General features: G+C 43.6%; 1 protein-coding gene across 1 annotated transcript in view; it reads left to right on the forward strand.

Annotated features, from left to right (window-relative positions):
- The window catches only part of LOC122557459, a 170559-nt gene extending 156353 nt beyond the window's left edge, over positions 1 to 14206 (forward strand). Inside the window, exons 19-21 of the mRNA XM_043705218.1 lie at positions 8117 to 8155; positions 11161 to 11222; positions 14114 to 14206. Coding sequence (XP_043561153.1) covers positions 8117 to 8155; positions 11161 to 11222; positions 14114 to 14206 — 194 coding nt within the window. The remainder of the gene's footprint in view (positions 1 to 8116; positions 8156 to 11160; positions 11223 to 14113) is intronic.
- The last annotated feature ends 5555 nt before the right edge of the window (positions 14207 to 19761 follow it).

Raw genomic sequence — 19761 nt, forward strand, 5'->3', positions numbered from 1 at the left:
TACTGCAAAAAATACGGAGGTGTGGCATTGAGGGTGGGTTGGAGGTTTGGATTAGGAATTGGCTGGATGGAAGAAGACAGAGGGTAGTAGTTGATGGCAAGGGTTCATCTTGGAGTGCCGTCACTAGCGGTGTTCCGCAAGGATCTGTTTTGGGACCATTGCTGTTTGTCATTTTTATAAATGACCTGGAAGAGGGGTTAGAAGGTTTGGTGAGCAAGTTTGCGGATGATACGAAAGTCGGAGGAGTTGTTGACAGTGAGGAAGGATGTGGCAGGTTACAGCGGGATATAGATAAGCTGCAGAAAGGTGGCAAATGGAGTTCAATGTAGCTAAGTGTGAGGTGATTCACTTTGGGAAGAATAACAAAGAGATGGGGTACTGGGCTAATGGTCGGATACTTGGTAGTGTGGATGAGCAGAGGGATCTTGGTGTCCATGTACATAGATCTTTGAAAGTTGCCACCCAGGTAAATAGTGCGGTGAAGGCGGCATATGGCGTACTGGCTTTTATTGGTAGAGGAATTGAGTTCCGGAACCCTGAGGTCATGTTGCAGTTTTATAAGACTCTGGTGCAGCCTCATCTGGAGTATTGTGTGCAGTTTTGGTCGCCCTACTATAGGAAGGATGTGGAGGCACTGGAACGGGTGCGGAGGAGGTTTACCAGGATGTTGCCTGGTATGGTAGGAAGATCGTATGAGGAAAGGCTGAGGCACTTGGGGTTGTTTTCATTGGAGAAAAGAAGGTTTAGGGGTGACTTGATAGAGGTGTACAAGATGATTAGGGGTTTAGATAGGGTTGACCGTGAGAACCTTTTTCCATGTATGGAGTCAGCTATTACGACAGGGCATAGCTTTCAATTAAGGGGTGGTAGTTATAGGACAGATGTTCGGGGTAAATTCTTTACTCAGCGAGTCGTGAGTTCATGGAACGCCCTGCCAGTAGCAATGGTGGACTCTCCCTCTTTATGGGCATTTAAGCGGGCATTGGATAGGCATATGGAGGATAGTGGGCTAGTGTAGGTTAGGTGGGCTTGGATCGGCGCGACATCGAGGGCCAAAGGGCCTGTACTGCGCTGTATTTTTCTATGTTCTATGTTCTAAAGCTGGGTGACTGTTAGAAGGGGGAAAAAACAGTCAGTGCAGGGATCCTCTGTGGTCGTTCCCCTGAAAAACAAGTATACCATTTTGGATACTGTTGGGGGGAATGACTTACCAGAGGCATGCATTGGGGTGTAGGTCTCTGGCACAGAGCCTGTCCCTGTTGCACAGAAGGGAAGGAGGGAAAGGAGGAGAGTGTTAGTCATTGGGGACTTAATAGTTAGAGGCTCAGATAAAAGGTTTCATGGGAATGAACAAGATTCATGATTAGTATATGGCCTCCCAGTTGCCAGGATCCGTGATGTCACGGACCATGTCTGTGGAGTCCTGAAGGGAGAGGGTGACCAGCCCTAAGTTGTGCTCCATATAGGTACCAAATGACATAGGTAGAAAGAGGGATAAGGATGTAAAGCAGGATTTCAGGGAGCTAGGGTGGAAGCTGAGAGTGAGAGTGAGAGTTGTTATCTCTGGTTTGTTACCCGTGCCATGTGATAGTGAGGCGAGGAACAGGGACAGAGATCAGCTGAACATGTGGTTGCAGGGATGGCGCAGGAAGGAGGGTTTCATGTACGTGGATAATTGGGGCTCATTCTGGGGAAGGTGGGACCTCTACAAACAGGACTGTCTTCACTTGAACCAGAGGATATTAATATCCTGGGTGGGAAATTTAACCAGAGGATATTAATATCCTGGGTGGGAAATTTGCTGGTGCTATTCAGGTGAGTTTAAACTAGCACATCAGGGGGATGGGAACCTGTGGTGTAGTTCCAGTACACAGGAGGATGTGACTGTCTTCACTTGAACCAGAGGATATTAATATCCTGGGTGGGAAATTTGCTGGTGCTATTCAGGTGGGTTTAAACTAGCACATCAGGGGGATGGGAACCTGTGGTGTAGTTCCAGTACACAGGAGGATGTGAGGAGGAACAGGATTTCATGGTCACGGGAGTGTGCTGGCAGACAGCAAGCTGGTTTGAAGTGTGTCTACTTCAACACCAGGAGTACCCGGAATAAGGCAGGTGAACTTGCAGCATGGATAGGTACCTGGGACTTCGACGTTGTGGCCATTTCGGAGACATGGATAGAGCAGGGTGAAGAATGGATGGTTCCATGGTTTAGGTCTTTCATCAAGAACAGGAAAGGTGGTAAAAGAGGAGGAGGTGTGGCCTTGTTAGTCAAGGACAGTATAACGGTGGCTGAGAGAACTTTTGACAAGGACTCATCTACTGAGGTAGTATGGGCTGAGGTTAGAAACAGGAGAGGAGAGGTCACACTGCTAGGAGTTTTTTATAGGCCTCTGCAGAGTTCCAGGGACTTGGAGGAGAGGATTGGAAAAACGATTCTGGGTAGGAGTGAAAGGGACAGGGTGGTCAATATGGGAGACTTTAACTTCCCCAACATTGACTGGAAATGCTATAACTCTAGTATGTCGGATGGATCAGTTTTTGTCCAATGTGTGCAGGTGGGTTTACTGACACAATATGTTGAAGGGCCAACAAGAGGGATGGCCACAGTAGATCTGGTACTTGGTAATGAAACAGGGCAGGTGTTTGATTTAGTGATAGGTGAGCACTTTGGAGAGAGTGACATAATTCGGTTGCGTTTAGTTTAGCAATGGAAAGGGATAGGTACATGCCACAGGGCAAGAGTTATAGATGGGAGAAGGACAATTATAATGTGATTATACAAGACTTAAGAGGCATAGAATGGGGGAGCAAAATGCAGGGATGGGGACAATTGAAATGTGGAGCTGGTTTAAGATATTGCGTGTCCTTGATGGGTGTGTCCCTGTCAGGCAGTGATAAAGTATGGGAACCGTGGTTTACTAAAGAAATTGTATCTCTTGCTTAGTGGAAGAGGAGGTTTATGTGCCATTGAGAAGGGACGGTTCAGATGAGGTGATGGAGAGTTACAAATTAGCTAGGAAGGATTTAAAGAGAGAGTTAAGGAGAGCAAGGAGGGGACATGAGCAGTCTTTAGCAAATAGAATAAAGGAGAACCTTAAAGCTTTCTGTAGGTATGTGAGGAATAAAAGGATGACTAGGGTAGGAATAGGGCCAGTCAAAGACAGAAGTGGGAAGTTGTGCATGGACCCTGTAGAGATTGGAGAGGTGCTAAAAGAATATCTCTCATCTGTTTTCACTCAAGAAAAGGAGAATATTGTAGAGGAGAAGAATGAGATACGAGATATTAACTAGAAAAGATTGATATTAGTAAGGAGAAGGTGTTATCAATTCTAGAAGGTGTGAAAGTAGATAAGTCCCCTGGGCCAGATGGGATTTATCTGAGGATTCTCTGGGGAGCTAGGGAGAAGGTATTGGAGCCTTTGGCCTTGATCTTTGAGTTGTCATTGTCTACAGGTTTAGTATCAGAGGACTGGAGGATTGCAAATGTTGTGCCCATGTTCAAGAAGGGCAGTAAAGATGACCCAGGTAATTATAGACCAGTGAGCCTTACTTCTGTTGTTTTGGAAAGGATTATAAGAGATAAGATTTATAATCATCTAGCAAGCAACAATTTGATTTCAGATAGTCAACATGGTTTCGTCAAGGGCAGGTCGTGTCTCACAAACCTTACTGAATTTATTGAGAAGGTGACCAAGCATGTGGATGAGGCTAGTGCAGCTGACATGATATACATGGGCTTCAGTAAAGCCTTTGATAAGATTCCACATGGTAGGTTATTGGAGAAAATGCAGAGCCATGGATTTGAGGGAGATTTAGCAGTTTGGATTAAAACTGGCTTTCTGAAAGAAGTGGTGGTTGATGGAAAATATTCAGCCTGGAGTCCGGTTACTGGTGGTATGCCACAAGGATCTGTTTTGGGACCACTACTGTTTGTCATTGTTATAAATGACTTAGACTCAGACAAAGGTGGATGGATTAGTAAATTTGCAAACGACACTAAAATCGTTGGAGTAGTGGACAGTTTGGAAGAATGTTACAGGTTGCAGGGGGACTTGGATAAACTGCAGAATTGGGCTGAGATCTGGCAAATGGAGTTCAATGCAGCTAAATGTGAGGTGATTCACTTTCGGCAGAATTCTGAGTCAATGGAAAGATCCATGGTCATGTGGATGTGCAGAGGGATCTTGGAGTCCATGTACATAGATCCCTGAAAGTTGTCACCCAGTTGATAGTGCTGTTAAGAAGGCATACAGTGTATTAGGTTTTATTGGTCGAGGGAATTGAGTTCCGGAGCCATGCTGATGTCATGCTGCAGCTGTACAAAACGGTAGCGCGGCCTCACTTGTAATATTGTGTACAGGTCTGGTCGCCCTTTTACAGGAAGGATGTGGAAGCATTGGAAAAGGTGCAGAGGAGATTTACCAGAATGTTGCCTGGTCTGGAGAGAAGAGCTTATGAGGAAAGGCTGGGAACTTGGGTTTGTTCTCATTGGAGAGAAGAAGGCTAAGAGGGAATTTAATAGAGATTTTAATAAGATGATCAGATTAGATTACTTACAGTGTGGAAACAGGCCCTTCGGCCCAACGAGTCCATCGAAGCGCAACCCACCCAGACCCATTTCCCTACATTTACCCCTTCACCTAACACTACGGGCAATTTAACATGGCCAATTCACCTAACCTGCACATTTTTGGACTGTGGGAGGAAAGCGGAGCACCCGGAGGAAACCCATGCAGATACAGGAAGAATGTGCAAACTCCGCACAGTCAGTTGCCTGAGGCGGGAATTGAACCGGGGTCTCTGGCGCTGTGAGGCAACAGGGCTAACTACTGTGTCACCGTGCCCTCACCGTGGACAGTGAGAGTCTTTTTCCTAGAATGATGACATCAGCTTGTATGAGGGAGCATAGCTGCAAATTGAGGGGTGATAGATTTAAGACAGATGTTAGAGGCAGGCTCTTTACTCAGAGAGTGGTCAGGGCGTGGAATGCCCTGCCTGCCAATGTAGCTAACAGCCCCATTAGGGACATTTAAACAAACCTTGGATAAGCATATGGATAATGATGAGACAGTGTAGGGGGATGGGCTTAGATTAGTTCACAGGTCAGTGCAACATCGAGGGCAGAAGGGCGTGTTCTGCGCTGTAATGTTGTATGTTCTATGTTCTTTGAAAGTGGCAACAAAACTGGATAAGGTGGTCAAGAAGCATATAGCATGCTTTCCTTCATTGGTTTGGGCATAGAGTATGAAAATTGGCAAGTCATTTTGCAGCTGTCTAGATATTTATTGCTTACATACAATACTGGTCACCACACAACCAGAAGTATGTGGTGGAGGCTTTGGAGAGGGTGCAGAATCAGTTTACCAGGATATTGCCTGATTTGAAGGGTACTAGCTATAAGAAGAAGTTGGGCTAGCATAGTTCATTTTCACTTGAACATCAAAGGATAAGGGGCAACCTGATAGAACTTTTCAAAATTATGAGAGGCATGAATAGAATGGTTGGTCAGAGTCTTTTACTCAGGGTAAAAATTTCAATTGCTAGAGAATATTTTCAGGTAAAAGTGGTAAGTGTAAAGGAAACGTCAGAGGCAAGTTTTTTTACACAGAGGGTGTTAAGTGCCTGGAATACATTGCCAGAGGACGTAGGCAGGCAGATACAATAAGGTAAAAACAATGACGTTGATGCTCTCCAACACATCTCGTCCACATCCCGCACCTCCGCCCTCAGACCCCACCCCTCCAACCTTCGCATAAACCAAATCATCCGCCGACATTTCTGCCACCTCCAAAAAGACCCCACCACCAGGGATATATTTCCTCCCCACCCCCTTTCTGCCTTCCGCAAAGACCGTTCCCTCCGTGACTACCTGGTCAGGTCCACACCCCCCTACAACCCACCCTCCCATCCTGGCACCTTCCCCTGTCACTACAGGAACTGTAAAACCTGCACCCACACCTCCTCCCTCACCTCTATCCAAGGCCCTAAAGGAGTCTTCCACATCCACCAAAGTTTTACTTGCACATCCACCAATATCATTTATTGTATCCGTTGCTCCTGATGGAATACTTCAACCCCAGGGCATCAATGTGGACTTCAACAGTTTCCTCATTTCCCCTTCCCTCACCTCACCCTAGTTCCAAACTTCCAGCTCAGCACTGTCCCCATGACTTGTCCGGACTTGTCCTACCTGCCTATCTCCTTTTCCACCTATCCACTCCACCCTCTACTCCCTGACCTATCACCTTCATCCCCTCCCCCACTCACCCATTGTACTCTATGCTACTTTCTCCCCACCTCCACCCTCCTCTAGCTTATCTCTCCACGCTACAGGCTCACTGCCTTTATTCCTGATGAAGGGCTTTTGCCCGAAACGTCGATTTCGCTGCTCCTTGGATGCTGCCTAAACTGCTGTGCTCTTCCAGCACTACTAATCTAGGCAGATACAATGGCACCATCTAAGAGACACCTTGACAGACAAATGAATAGGCAAGTATGGATGGCATAGAGGCAAAAGGCTTTTATGTTAGAAAGGCATCATGTATCGGCACAGTCGTGGTGGAATGAAGGTTTTGCTCTTGGGTTGTGCTGTTCTTACTTCTGTTCTTTGATTTTCAATTTTCTGAGCAAATGTCCTTGTTCAGTATTGTATTGAAAATCCATTACTTGCAATACTACTCCACCGCTGTTTTCCTATTTTCTGGCCTTCTTAAATAATAAATAGCCCTGGATGTTGTTTTCCCATCTTTGGTCATCTTGCAACCATGTTTCTGTCATTGTAGCCATATCATATTTATAACTATTTGCACCGCAAATTCATCCAACTTATTGTGAATACTGAAGAAACATTACTGGACTCAAAAAGTTAGCTCTGATTGCTCTCTACAGATGCTTCCAGACCAGTTGGGTTTCTCCAGCAATTTCTGTTTTCGTGCATTGTATGCTTTTAAACTTGCCCGTTTACACTTATTAGTCCTCTGAGATTCATTTTGCACTATGACCCCATTTGCTTTATGCTCTTTATTTTTCCCTTCCAGTTTTGCTTCTTACTTTACCATCTTACATTTCTAAACTAGTTTTCCCTTCTCTGTCTCCCTGCTCAGGTTCCCAATGCTTATAGCTTGAACACTCCCTGACAGCACCAGTGATCAGCTCCCTACTATGTTCTGGACCAGCTCAAATGCAACTCTTTCCGCTTGTAATAGTCCCATCTTCCCATTACTGGTCCAGGAATCTGAATCCCTCCCCTCTACACCTTTCCTTCAGCCACATATTCATCACATTTATACTGTTATTTCTATGCTCCCGAGCAAATGGCACAGGTAGTAAGCTGCAGATTATTACCTTTTGAAGTTCTACTTTTTAAATTAGATTCTATCTGCCAATACTCAACTTATAGGACCTCATCCCATTTCTTTTCTATGCTGTTGGCAGTGATATCTACCACAGCAGTGCTGTTCACTCTCTTCCTTCAGACTGCCCAACATCCATTCCAGGATATCTTTCACTTTGGCCCTAGGGAGGCATAATATCATTCTGCAGTAACTTCTGTCTCCCAGAGTGCAGAAACACGTGTCTATTCCCCTTGCTAACGAGTCCCCTATCTCTGCCACACTGCTTCTTTCCTTCTTGTACAGCAGAGCCAATCACAGTGTCATGGACCTGACTTCTAATGTTATTCCCTGAGATGACATCCCATATCAAAATCCAAAATGGTCCATCTGTTCGAAGCAAGGAAGACCCTGGGGGTCTCCTGAACACTCGACCTTTGTCTACTCTGACTGGTGGTCACAGGCCCTTTCTGATTGTCCAGTTTTTACTGTGGTGTGACCACCTCACTGAATGAGCTGTCCAGAATAAAAGTAAGAAAATTTGCTTAAGTTGGTGAGTTGCATGTGGAGAATATTTATCATGATTGCACAGGTTCTGGGGATAACACTTGCCTAGCCAGAAGTGTTATATTCACAACACCCTTTGGGCTACAGGATTAAGTGGAGATAGCACAGAAGCAGCGGAGAAAGGGATCAGAAGACTAACATTTGTAATTTGCAAAAATTATTATAACAGCAAAATATTTTCTTCACCAAGATATTTCTGCTTCTGTCCATTGTAGACTTAATTGAGGAAGAAGATTCAGAAGAAACATTATCAGGTAAATACCTGGCAACATAGGACTGTTTTGCTAACTTGATTCAGAATGTACTCTGACTTCTGTTAAATTGTTTTCAATGTTTCAACAAAACTACTCTCAGACATTTTGAGAAGTAAGTTGTGGTGCTGCAGTGACTGTGCAATGTCTAGATGAGAAGGTGAAGGGATCTTTGAGTCCAGGGTAGAAAGCAGAAATGTGTTGGGGAAAGGAAGGACTAAATGGGAGCAGAACTGGAGAGAAATGAGAGGAAGCAACAGGAGAAGGATGATAGTGGGGATGTAGATTATGAAGGTCATGGAATCATAGAGATTTGCAACCCATCCATGCCGACCAGATATCACAACCCACTCTAGTCCCACCTGCCAGCACCCAGCCCATATCCCTCCAAACCCTTCCTATTCATATACCCATCCAAATGCCTCTTAAATGTTGCAACTGTACCAGCCTCCACCACTTCCTCTGGCAGCTCATCCCATACACATACCACCCTCTGTGTGAAAAAGTTGCCCCTTAGGTCTCTTTTATATCTTTCCCCTCTCGTCCTAAACCTGTGCCCTCTAGTTCTGGATTCAACGACCCCAGGGAAAAGACTTTGTCTGTTTACCCTATCCATGCCCCTCATAATTTTGTAAACCTCTCTCAGGTCACCCCTCAGCCTCCGACGCTCCAGGGAAAACAGCCCCTGCCTGTTCAGCATCTCCCCATAGCTCAAATCCTCCAATCCTTGTAAATACTTTCTGAACCCTTTCAAGTTTCACAACATCTTTCCGATAGGAAGGAGACCAGAATTGCACGCAATATTCCAACAGCGGCCTAACCAATGTCCTGTAAAGCCGCAACATGACCTCCCAACTCCTGTACTCAATACTCTGACCAATAAAGGATAGCATACCAAATGCCTTTTTCACTATCCTATCTACCTGCGACTCCACTTTCAAGGAGCTATGAACCTGCACTCCAAGGTCTCTTTGTTCAGCAACGCTCCCTAGGACCTTACCATTAAGTGTATAAGTGCTGCTGAGATTTGTTTCCCAAAATGCAGCACCTCGTATTTATCTGAATTAAACTCCATCTGCCACTTCTCAGCCCATTGGCCCATCTGGTCAAGATCCTGATGTAATCTGAGGTAACCCTCCAATTTTGGTGTCATCTGCAAACTTACTAACTATACCTCTTATGCTCGCATCCAAATCATTTATGTAAATGACAAAAAGTAGAGGGCCCACCACCGATCCGTATGACACTCCACTGGTCACAGACCTCCAGTCTGAAAATCAACCCTCCACTACCACCCTCTGTTTTCTATCTTTGAGCCAGTTCTGTATCCAAATGGCTAGTTCTCCCTGTATTTCGTGAGATCTAACCTTGCTAATCAGTCTCCCACGGGGAATCTTTTTGGACGCCTAACTGAAGTCCATATAGATCACATCCATCACTCTGCCTTCATCAATCTTCTTTGTTACTTCCTCAACAAACTCAATCAAGTTTGTGAGACATGATTTCCCATGCACAAAGAGATTTGCAACCCATCCATCCCTAATCAGTCCTTGCCTTTCCAAATACATGTACATCCTGTCCCTCAGGATTCCCTCCAACAACTTGCCCACCACTGAGGTCAGGCTCACTGGTCTATAGTTCCCTGGCTTGTCCTTACCACCCTTCTTAAACAGTAATACTATGTTAGCCAGCCACCAGTCTTCCGGCACCTCATCTGTGACTAGGAGCAGAGGAAAGGGGAAGGGGGAATGGAAATTGTGTGGATAAACAGAAGGGTCAGAAACTCTCTTGTTTCTGTGATTTTCTCTTCCTTGAGAAAGTCTCTCAAACTCCCAGAGCCTAAGTTTCAGTTATTGAATAAGTGAGACAAGGACATTATTCCCAACTTCAGACCATGGAATTTCTGCTTTGTGTGGAGGGAGAGGATTCCTTGAGATCAATTACTTGATTCGCTGGGAAGTGTCAAATGTGGTGGTTAGTTGTTGGAGAGGGATAGAGCCTTCAGTTGAACTGCTGAAGCTGGAGTTTCAGGAAGAGTAGACAAAAAGGAAACCAACCCCTGGCATTGTTACCACACACTCCTTTCCCATAAACTCCTTCCCTACTAGATTCTCTCCATTGATCCATGGATAATATCTAGAAAAGTGAAAAAAAGCAAAGAACTGTGAATGCTGGAAATCTAAAACAAAAACAAAAGTTGCTGGAGAAATTCAGCAGATCTGACAGCACCTGTGGAGTTTAATGTTTTGGATCCAGTGACCCTTTATCAGAACGGATTCTGCTAAGCATCATATCTACCATAGAAAAGAAAAGAAGAGTTCTCACCAATTATTCAACTGCTGGGTAGAGAACTCGATTGCTTATATTAGACCCAGATGTTATTGACAGTGTATTTGGATTTTGCAATAAGTTGCACTTGTATCAGAGATAGCTGAAAGGGTGGATTAGAAGCTACACAATATAGAGACTCAGCTGTTGCAGTGCTGGGCTTGACAGTGCGTAGATTTGATGCAACGTGTTGTAGTTTGGTGACCCTGTCAGGCAGGAGTGACGATAGCGCAGGAGATCCCAATTGCCATTCCAATCGCATAAGAGAGGAATGTGGATGAGAAATAGGCACAGTGTGACATCAATCAGCATGTGATTCTGATTTGTTGACAGTAGCATCATTTTCAAACTCGCTGCTCTGGTTAATGTCCTCTTCCAACCTTGCAGAATTGTACAGGTGCTCAACTGCAGGAGGACCTGTACATTCAAACAATTTGATTATTAGCTTAAGTTGGTGAAGTCTGCGGAGAATGGTGCTATATATGGAGATTATAATTGCTTTGGGAACAATACATTTTCCCAGCTGCGGGAGCTGTATTCACTACTCCCCTTGAACATCAGCATTAGGGAGAGATGGTGCAAAGAAGGAGATCAGAAGACAAACATTTGCAATTTCTAAATATTACTAAAACAGCAAACTATTTTCTTCACCAAAATATTTTTGCTTCTGTCTGTTGCAGAATTTATTCCGGTAGATGAACGAGAAAAAGAAGAATTATCAGGTAAACATCTGGCCCCATGGGTCTGTTTTTGCTAACCTGCTGATTTGGAATGTACCTTGACTTCTTTTAAATGTTTGCATTTTATTTTCAAAGCTTCACTGATTCTGCACTAAGACCTAACCCTGTGAGTGGCACAGTGGTTAGCACTGCTGCCTCACAGTGCCAGAGACCTGGGTTCAATTCTCGCCTCATGCAACTGTCTGTGTGGAGTTTGCACATTCTCCCCGTGTCTGCGTCGGTTTCCTCCGGGTGCTCCGGTTTCCTCCCACTGTCCAAAAATGAGCAGGTTAGGTGAATTGGCCATGCTACATTGCCTGTAGTGTTAGGTGAAGGGGTAAATGTAGGGGAATGGGTCTGGGTGAGTTGCTCATCGGTGTGGATTTGTTGGGCCGAAGGGCCTGTTTCCACACTGTAAGTAATGTAATGGAAAGTATATTGCAGAGCTGCAGTGACTGTACAGTATGTAGATGAGGCAGGTCGAGAGGTGAAGGGATCACTGGGTCCAGGGGATGAGAGTAGTGGAGAAAGGGACCAGAAGGATTAAATGGCAGGAGGCCAGGAGTGAAGTGCGAGAATGTAGCAAGCGAGGAATGATTGTCAAAAGAAGGACACAAGGTATTAAATCAGAAGAACATTGGGGATAAGTAGCAAGGGAAAAATGGAGGAGGCAGTGGTTAATGGATGAATCACAAAACACTCTTGGGGCAATTGTGTTGAGTGATCGCTCCTTCTGTGATATTTTCTCTTGTGAGAATAATCTCTTATCTTTCTAGAGGTCAATTTCCTATCTAATGGGAAGATGAGAGTAAGGGAAATATTCCTGACTCCAAGCCTAGGAATTTCTATTTGGTGGAGAAGCTCTGAGGGAAGTTTGGTTCCTGAGGCTAATTGTTTGATTAGCTTGAAAGTGCTCAATGAGGCTTGTATGAAGTTATCAGAAAAGGGATAAGGTTTTCAGTTCAGGCTTTCTGCTGAGTGTCAAGAAGAATGGATAGAATTTGACAGTTTCTGCTCCAGATCCAGAACAAGGCCTTGGGGGCTGCTGCTGTTGAGTTAGTACCAATGGCTGATGGAATCATGACATCTGGAGAGGCTGTTTAGCAAACCCAGTCAGAAGGCAGTGGGGGCCAAGTCTCTGAATACTTTCAAGAAAGAGATGGATAGAGCTCTTAAAGATAGTGAAATCAAGGGTTATGGGGATAAGGCAGGAACAGGATACTGATTGTGGATGATCAGCCATGATCATAATGAATGGTGGTGCAAGCATGAAGGGCCGAATGGCCTACTCTTGCATCTATTATCTATTGTCTATTTACAGGAGCCCAGCAGGTTGTTGTCACTTTCAAATGGGCAGTCTGTGCCCAATCAAGAGTTCTAACAGCATGAAGGAACGGCACTATCGGAAGTCAATCCCTTGCACTAGTTACCAAAAACCCTTGTCAGCAAACCTGTTTCTGAAACCTTTCCATGATACCTTGTGATGTTGCTACGTATCAAAAGTGCCCTTCGTTACCAGTGGCACTGGCAGTACTTGGGAGCTGGCCACATCAATGCCTAATTGAAATGCAATAGCATCATATCTGCCAGAATAAAATGACAGAGCTACTACTGATTGTCCAATCTCTGGGTGAGAATTCCATTGTCCATATTGAACCCTGGTCTATGGTTTAGATGTTGATGAATGTGTACATGGATTTTACAACTACATTGGACTTGTATCAGAGATAGCTGAAAGAATGGATTGGAAACTGCATGATATAGAAATTCAGATGCTGCAACATTGGGCTTGGCAGTACCTTGGTTTTATTGCAGTAATTGATGACCATTTGTCATCATATGGTTTGATATAGTTTTATGACCATATCAGAAAGAAGCAACTATAACATGGAGGATCCAATCGCTATCTTGAACGAATATAAGGAGAGTGGGCAGGAGAGGCACAAGTGACATCAATCAATATTTGACTATTTGATGGCAGCATCTTCATTTTCAAACTTGCTGCTCTGGTTAATGTCTTCTTCTAACTTTATAGAGCTGTACAGGAACTCAACTAAAGGATGACCTGTACATTCACACAGGTGTTACTTAAACATTTAACATTTAAACATTCAACAGTTGGAAGATTTGTCTAATTCAGGAATAGGCAAAAGTGAGTACTGCAGATGCTGGATCTCAGAATCTAGATTAGAGTGGTGCTGGAAAAACACAGCAGGTCAGGCAGCATCTGAGGAGCAGGAAAATCGACGTTTCAGGCAAAAGCCCTTCATTTGGAATGAAGAGCTTTTGCCTGAAATGTCGATTTTCCTGCTCCTCGGATGCTGCCTGGCCTGCTATGCTTTTCCAGCACCACTCTAATCTAGACTCTAAAAGTTAGGAGTGGTTTCACATATGGAGAAGGTGTCAGTTGTGATTGTAAGGGTTCTAGGGAAAGCACTACCTCCCAGCCATGTTTGATTAGATTAGATTAGATTACTTACAGTGTGGAAACAGGCCCTTCGGCCCAACAAGTCCACACCGCCCCGCTGAAGCGCAACCCACCCATACCTCTACATTTACCCCTTACCTAACACTACGGGCAATTTAGCATGGCCAATTCACCTAACCTGCACATCTTTGGACTTGGGAGGAAACCGGAGCACCCGGAGGAAACCCACGCAGACACAGGGAGAACATGCAAACTCCACACAGTCAGTCGCCTGAGGCGGGAATTGAACCCGTGTCTCTAGCGCTGTGAGGCAGCAGTGCTAACCACTGTGCCACCGTGCCGCCCATTGGGCGCTATATTCACAGCGCCCAATGGGCAGCAGCATTTGGAGAATGGGATCCGGAGACCATCAGTGTGATCTATAAAAATGATTATAACAGAAAATGGTTTTATTCATCAAGATATTTTTGCTTCTATCCATTGCAGAAATCGTTGAGGTACAAGAGCCAGAAGAAGAAGAAGAAGAATTATCAAGTAAATATCTGGAACTATGGACGACTTTGCATACTTGCTGTTTAGAATGTACCATGACTTGTTTCGGATATTTGGTTTTGTTCATTATATTTCAATGAAACTGCACTAATAAGTAATGAAAAGTAAGTTGCGGGATTGCAGTGAAAGTATGGTGTCAAGATGAAGCAGGATGAGAAGGTGAAGAGATTACTGGGCCTAGAGCAGGATAGGATCAGGTAAAGGGACAGGAAGGATTAAATGGGAGGAGGACAGCAGAGCTCAGAGGAACAAAGGAATCTTTGGGTGTTCATCCACAGCTTCATGAAGGTGTCAGGACAGGTCAATATGCTGCTTAAAAAGCAAATGAGACACTTCCTTCTGGTATAGATTACAAGAACATAGAGGTTATGTTGGAGCTGTACAGATCTTTGGTTAGACTACAACTGTAGTCATGTGTGCAGTTCTGGTCACGACACTAGAGGAAGGATGTGATTACACTGGAGGAAGTGCAGAGCTGTGGAGAAAGGCTGCATAAACTCGTGTCGTTTTCTTTGGAGCTGAAAAGGTTAAGAGGTGAGCATGATGAGCATGTATAAGGTTAGGAGGGACATGGAAAGGGTGCTTAGAAACAATTGTTCCCTTAGTTGAATGGTCAATAACAAGGGTGCATAATTTTAAGGTGAATGGCAGGAGATTTTGAGAGAATTTGAGGAAAATCTTTTCCACCAGAGAGTGGTGGGAATCTGGAATGCACTGTTTGGGAAGGTAGTTGAGGAGGAAACCTCAATTGTTTTTAAGTACTTGGATGAACCTTTTAAAATATCATAAAATTCAAGGCTATGGCCCAAACCATAATGAGACTTGTGTAGATTTAGAGTACCTTTTTTGTCAGTGCAACTTGATTGAGCTGAAGGGTCTCTTTTGTAGTCTATGATTCTAAGAGGAAGGAGGGAGCAGAACAGGGACAATGGAGCACAGGGATAATGGACAGTGAAAGCACACATGAGATAGAGAAGTACAGATGATAGGCAGGAAAGCGAAAATTGTGCTCAAGGTGATGCAAATGGAAGTGGCAGGAAACTATAAGAGGGTGATCATGTTGAGTGTTCCCCTCTGAATTCCTCTTCTGCGTGATAGTTTTTCATACTCCCAGTGACCAGTTTCCCGTTTAGTGGGGAGGTTGGGATGAGGAAAATATTCCCCACTCGTGGGTTTAGTATTTCTGATCAGTGGGGAAGTTGAAGAATATTTGATTCCTGGGGACCAAGTATCTGAATATCTTGGGAGTGATGAATGTGTTTGGAAGGAATGGTAGGAAAGGGGACAGTGATTTCAAGTCCATAGTTTCATCAAGGCTTGGGAATGGTGGGAAATTTGAGGAGATTGTTGCTGACCTTAACTCAGAGAAGTGAGGTGAATTTGCTCCCTCTTCTGGGAAATATTAGTAGAGATCTCAATGAAAACTGGTGCAGGAAGGCTTGCAGCCCACTGTTGTTTAAATGCTAGCAGCAGGCAGGGTCTTGCCATTTTGAGATACCATCCAGCATACTCTGCTAGATTTATTCATATCCCAACATGGAATACCACTTGCTACTTGGCTCTGTATGCCCAATCAAAGGCCTTAGCAGCAGAAAAGGGTGCCTGCCCCTGTTATCACCTCCTTTGCCATCAAACCCTTCTATTTCTGGGCTCTCACCATGGACCTGTCAGCAATTGTTAATGAAATTCCCACTGTAATACCAGCAGTGTATGCTAATCTCAGTGGCACTGGCAGTACTGGAGATCTGCCCACGTAAGTGCCTGCTTGGAATGTCAGATTGTCATGCCTCTCAAACAAAACTAACTCTGAGCTCCTGGTGATTATCAAACTGTGGGTAGATGTCTTTTGCTCACTTTAGATTTCTGCCAATGTTGATCATACTGATGTATCTGAATGTTTGTTTATTGATTGTAGAATAAAATTGATCTTGTATCAGAGTTAGCAAAAAGAACAGATTGTAAAATTATATGATGATGTAGACACATGGATGCTGTGATATTGGGCTCAGTAGTGTCCATTGCTTTGTCAGTATGAGTATTATTGTAGTGTCTGTCAGTGTCACACATGAATACGTAAGATCCGGATGCCATTTTTTGGGCTGAAAACAAGTGGACTGGGCAGTGTGATGTCAGTATAAGGTTGATTGTGCTAGAGGAGCACACAGGACCAGGACAGAGATATTTGTAGGTCACTGCCATTCATTAAATAAACTCCATGCCCATCCCATGGCTCTAACATTAGGGACAGGTGACCCTGCAGGAAGCCAAACCCCTACCATTGTTACCACATCCCTGCCAATGATAGCTTGTCCTCTTACTCTCTAGTGAATTTCCACTGTAACGTGAAACTGGTGGTACTGGAGAGCAAACAATGTCAGTGCTTGATTGGAATGTAAAACATCAGGTTTTCTAAAGTAAACCAATCTCTAGCTCCTACCAATTGTCCAGTTACTGGCTGAGACCTACATCACCACATTAATCTTGGCCAGTGTTTTCGGCATGAATGTATTTGAACACTTGCCTTCTAATTTTAGAATTATATTGATCAGAGATATTGAAGGAGCAACTTGAAATGCAAGAGCAAATTTGCAACTAGCTGCAAATTTGGGCAAAGTAAGGCTCATGGTTTTGGTGCATCAAGTGTTGTTTCTCCGTCCATGTCAGGAGCACAGAACGGACACAGAGGATCTCAGTGGATTTCGGTGAGGGCATTAATTCAGGAGGTAGTGTGAACTGGCAGCAAATGGAATGTGTAGTGTTGCAATTCTGATTTGATGGCTGCACTGACATTCTCAAATTTACTGCTTTGGCTATTGTTCTGCTTTATTCTCACACTTCTAAACGTATGTTCAGCTAGAGGAAGGACTCCACATAACAGCCAGTAATATTGAAAGTAATCAATAATTGGATTTGTAGGAGCAAATTACTGCAGATGCTCGAATCTGAACTGAAAACAAAATGTGTTGGAGATCACAACGTGTCAGGCAGCAAGCATCCATGGAGAGAACAAGCTAATGTTTCAAGTCTAGATGACTCTTCATCAGAGCTGAAGTGAAGTGGGGTGGGGGAGCAGGGCAGCATTTATGCATTGGCTTTGCTTGAATTGCTAAGCATAGGAAATGCTGCTGCATATTGTTGTGTTTGTAAAAGTTCTATGTACAGCATTTCTTCCAGCAATGACTGATATATTCACACTTCCTCATTAGACTGCAGCATGAAAAGGAGATAAGTCAGAGACAGCAGAGAAAAGAAGCAGAGCATCAACATTTGCAATTGTTATTCAATTATTTTAACTTATTATGATTTTCTTCACTGACATACTTTTGCTTATGTCCTTGCAGAATTTATTAAGTTACCACAACCAAAACAAGGTAAATTATCAGGTAAACATATATAACAGAAGAGGATTGTTTTTTTTAGAATGCTGATTTGATATGTTTAATTACATTTCATTTGATTCATTTACATTTTATTTTAAATTTTACCTCCACCTTTGCTAAGAGAAAAAAATATAGTAAATTTCCGAGTGATTATGATGATACCAGTTGATGGCAATGCAGGAGAAATTGCTCCTAATGTAAAATGTAGCTTGATTGAAAAAAAACTTTTACTATTTGTTTATCTTGGTAGTCAATCTCTAAACATATTCACAAGGGGCTGCCAATGTACCTTTAACAAGTGAAAATGACAATTTGTAAAGATCTTAACATAAACTGAAAAGGAACAATTCCATCATTCAGCAATATTTTTCTTCAATACTCAAACCCAGTGAAGTATTATCTCTCCTATCGTCTTTACTCTTCAATTTCTGACTGAACTGACAACATCACAATTTTCTTTTTCAGTGCATTTCTGCACATTTATTGGATATGATTCACTCTGTTACTATCTCTCCCTGAGGTACTATGATGAAAGTGTATAACTTGCTTAATATCAGTTTTGGAGTTTGAATTTCACATTGGAACAGATGGGTTCTGGTTCCTTTTGTGTGGGCTTCCATTAAATATAACAAGGTCAGAGAGTCCTTTTTAAACAGTGACATAATCCAATATTGCTCTGAAGGTTAGTGGCTGAGACTCTTGAGGTGTCAATAGAAAATTGTTTTCGCGAGTTTTGAGAAGATTTGTAGCTCAGATTGAGGTTTTGGATGTAGGTTTGCTCGCTAAGCTGGAAGGTTCATTTCCAGACATTTCATCACCCTACTAGGTAACATCTTCAGTGGTGAAAATGTGTTGCTGGAAAAGCGCAGCAGGTCAGGCAGCATCCAGGGAACAGGAGAATCGACGTTTCGGGCATAAGCCCTTCTTCAGGAATCAAAGAAGGGCTTATGCCCGAAACGTCGATTCTCCTGTTCCCTGGATGCTGCCTGACCTGCTGTGCTTTTCCAGCAACACATTTTCAGCTCTGATCTCCAGCATCTGCAGACCTCACTTTCTCCTCAACATCTTCAGTGGGCCTCAGGCGAAGCATTGCTGCTGTACTGTAGTGGTTTATAACAGCTGGGTAAATGTCATAGATTCAAACAGCATGCAAACAGACCCTTCCATCCAACCAGTCCATACCAACCATATTCCCAAACTAAACTCATCTCACCTGCCTGCATTTGGCCCATATTCCTCCAAACCTTTTCTATTCATGAACTTATCCAAATGCCCTTTAAACTCGATGACTGTGCCTGCATCCACCAGTTTTTCTGGCAGTTATTGCACACTCTGTGTAAAAAGGTTGTCCTTCATGTCTTTTTTAAAACTTTCGGCTCTCACCTTAAAAAATGCCCCCTAGTTATAAACTCTTCTAACATAGGAAAAGACCCTTGTCATTCACCATATTTATGCCACTCATGATTGTATAAATCTTAATAAGGTCACCCCTCAGTCTCCTATTCTCCAGTGAAAAAATTCCTCGACTTTTCAATCTATGTTGTGGTTCTGTTCGCCGAGCTGGAAGTTTTTGTTGCAAACATTTCGTCCCCTGGCTAGGCGACATCATCAGTGCTTGGGAGCCTCCTGCGAAGCACTTCTTTGATGTTTCCTCCGGTGTTTATAGTGGTCTGTCCCTGCCGCTTCCGGTTGTCAGTTTCAGCTGTCCGCTGTAGTGGTTGGTATATTGGGTCCAGGGCGAAGCGCTTCTTTGATGTTTCCTCTGGTGTTTATAGTGGTCTGTCCCTGCCGCTTCCGGTTGTCAGTTTCAGCTGTCCGCTGTAGTGGTTGGTATATTGGGTCCAGGTCATGATGATGTCGCCTAGCCAGGGGACGAAACGTTTGCAACAAAAACTTCCAGCTCGGCGAACAGAACCACAACAACGAGCGCCCGAGCTACAAATCTTCGCACAAACTTTTCGATCTATTTTTATATCTCAAAACCTCCATTCCCAGCAACTTCCTGGTAAATCTTTTCTGAACACTCTCAAGTTTAATCTTTAAGGCCATTGGTTTGTGTTCATTTAAAAATAATCAAGTATTAATTTTAGTATATCATAGTCAGATAGAATGTTTTTATGGCATTTTGGTGGGGACCTGACTGCACTCAGAAGTAAGTCTAACTTTTCTCCTGAATATAGGGCAGTTTAGGGAAAGCAATCA

This window comes from Chiloscyllium plagiosum, chromosome 15 (assembly GCF_004010195.1).
Source record: "Chiloscyllium plagiosum isolate BGI_BamShark_2017 chromosome 15, ASM401019v2, whole genome shotgun sequence".
NCBI classification, from domain to species: domain Eukaryota; kingdom Metazoa; phylum Chordata; class Chondrichthyes; order Orectolobiformes; family Hemiscylliidae; genus Chiloscyllium; species Chiloscyllium plagiosum.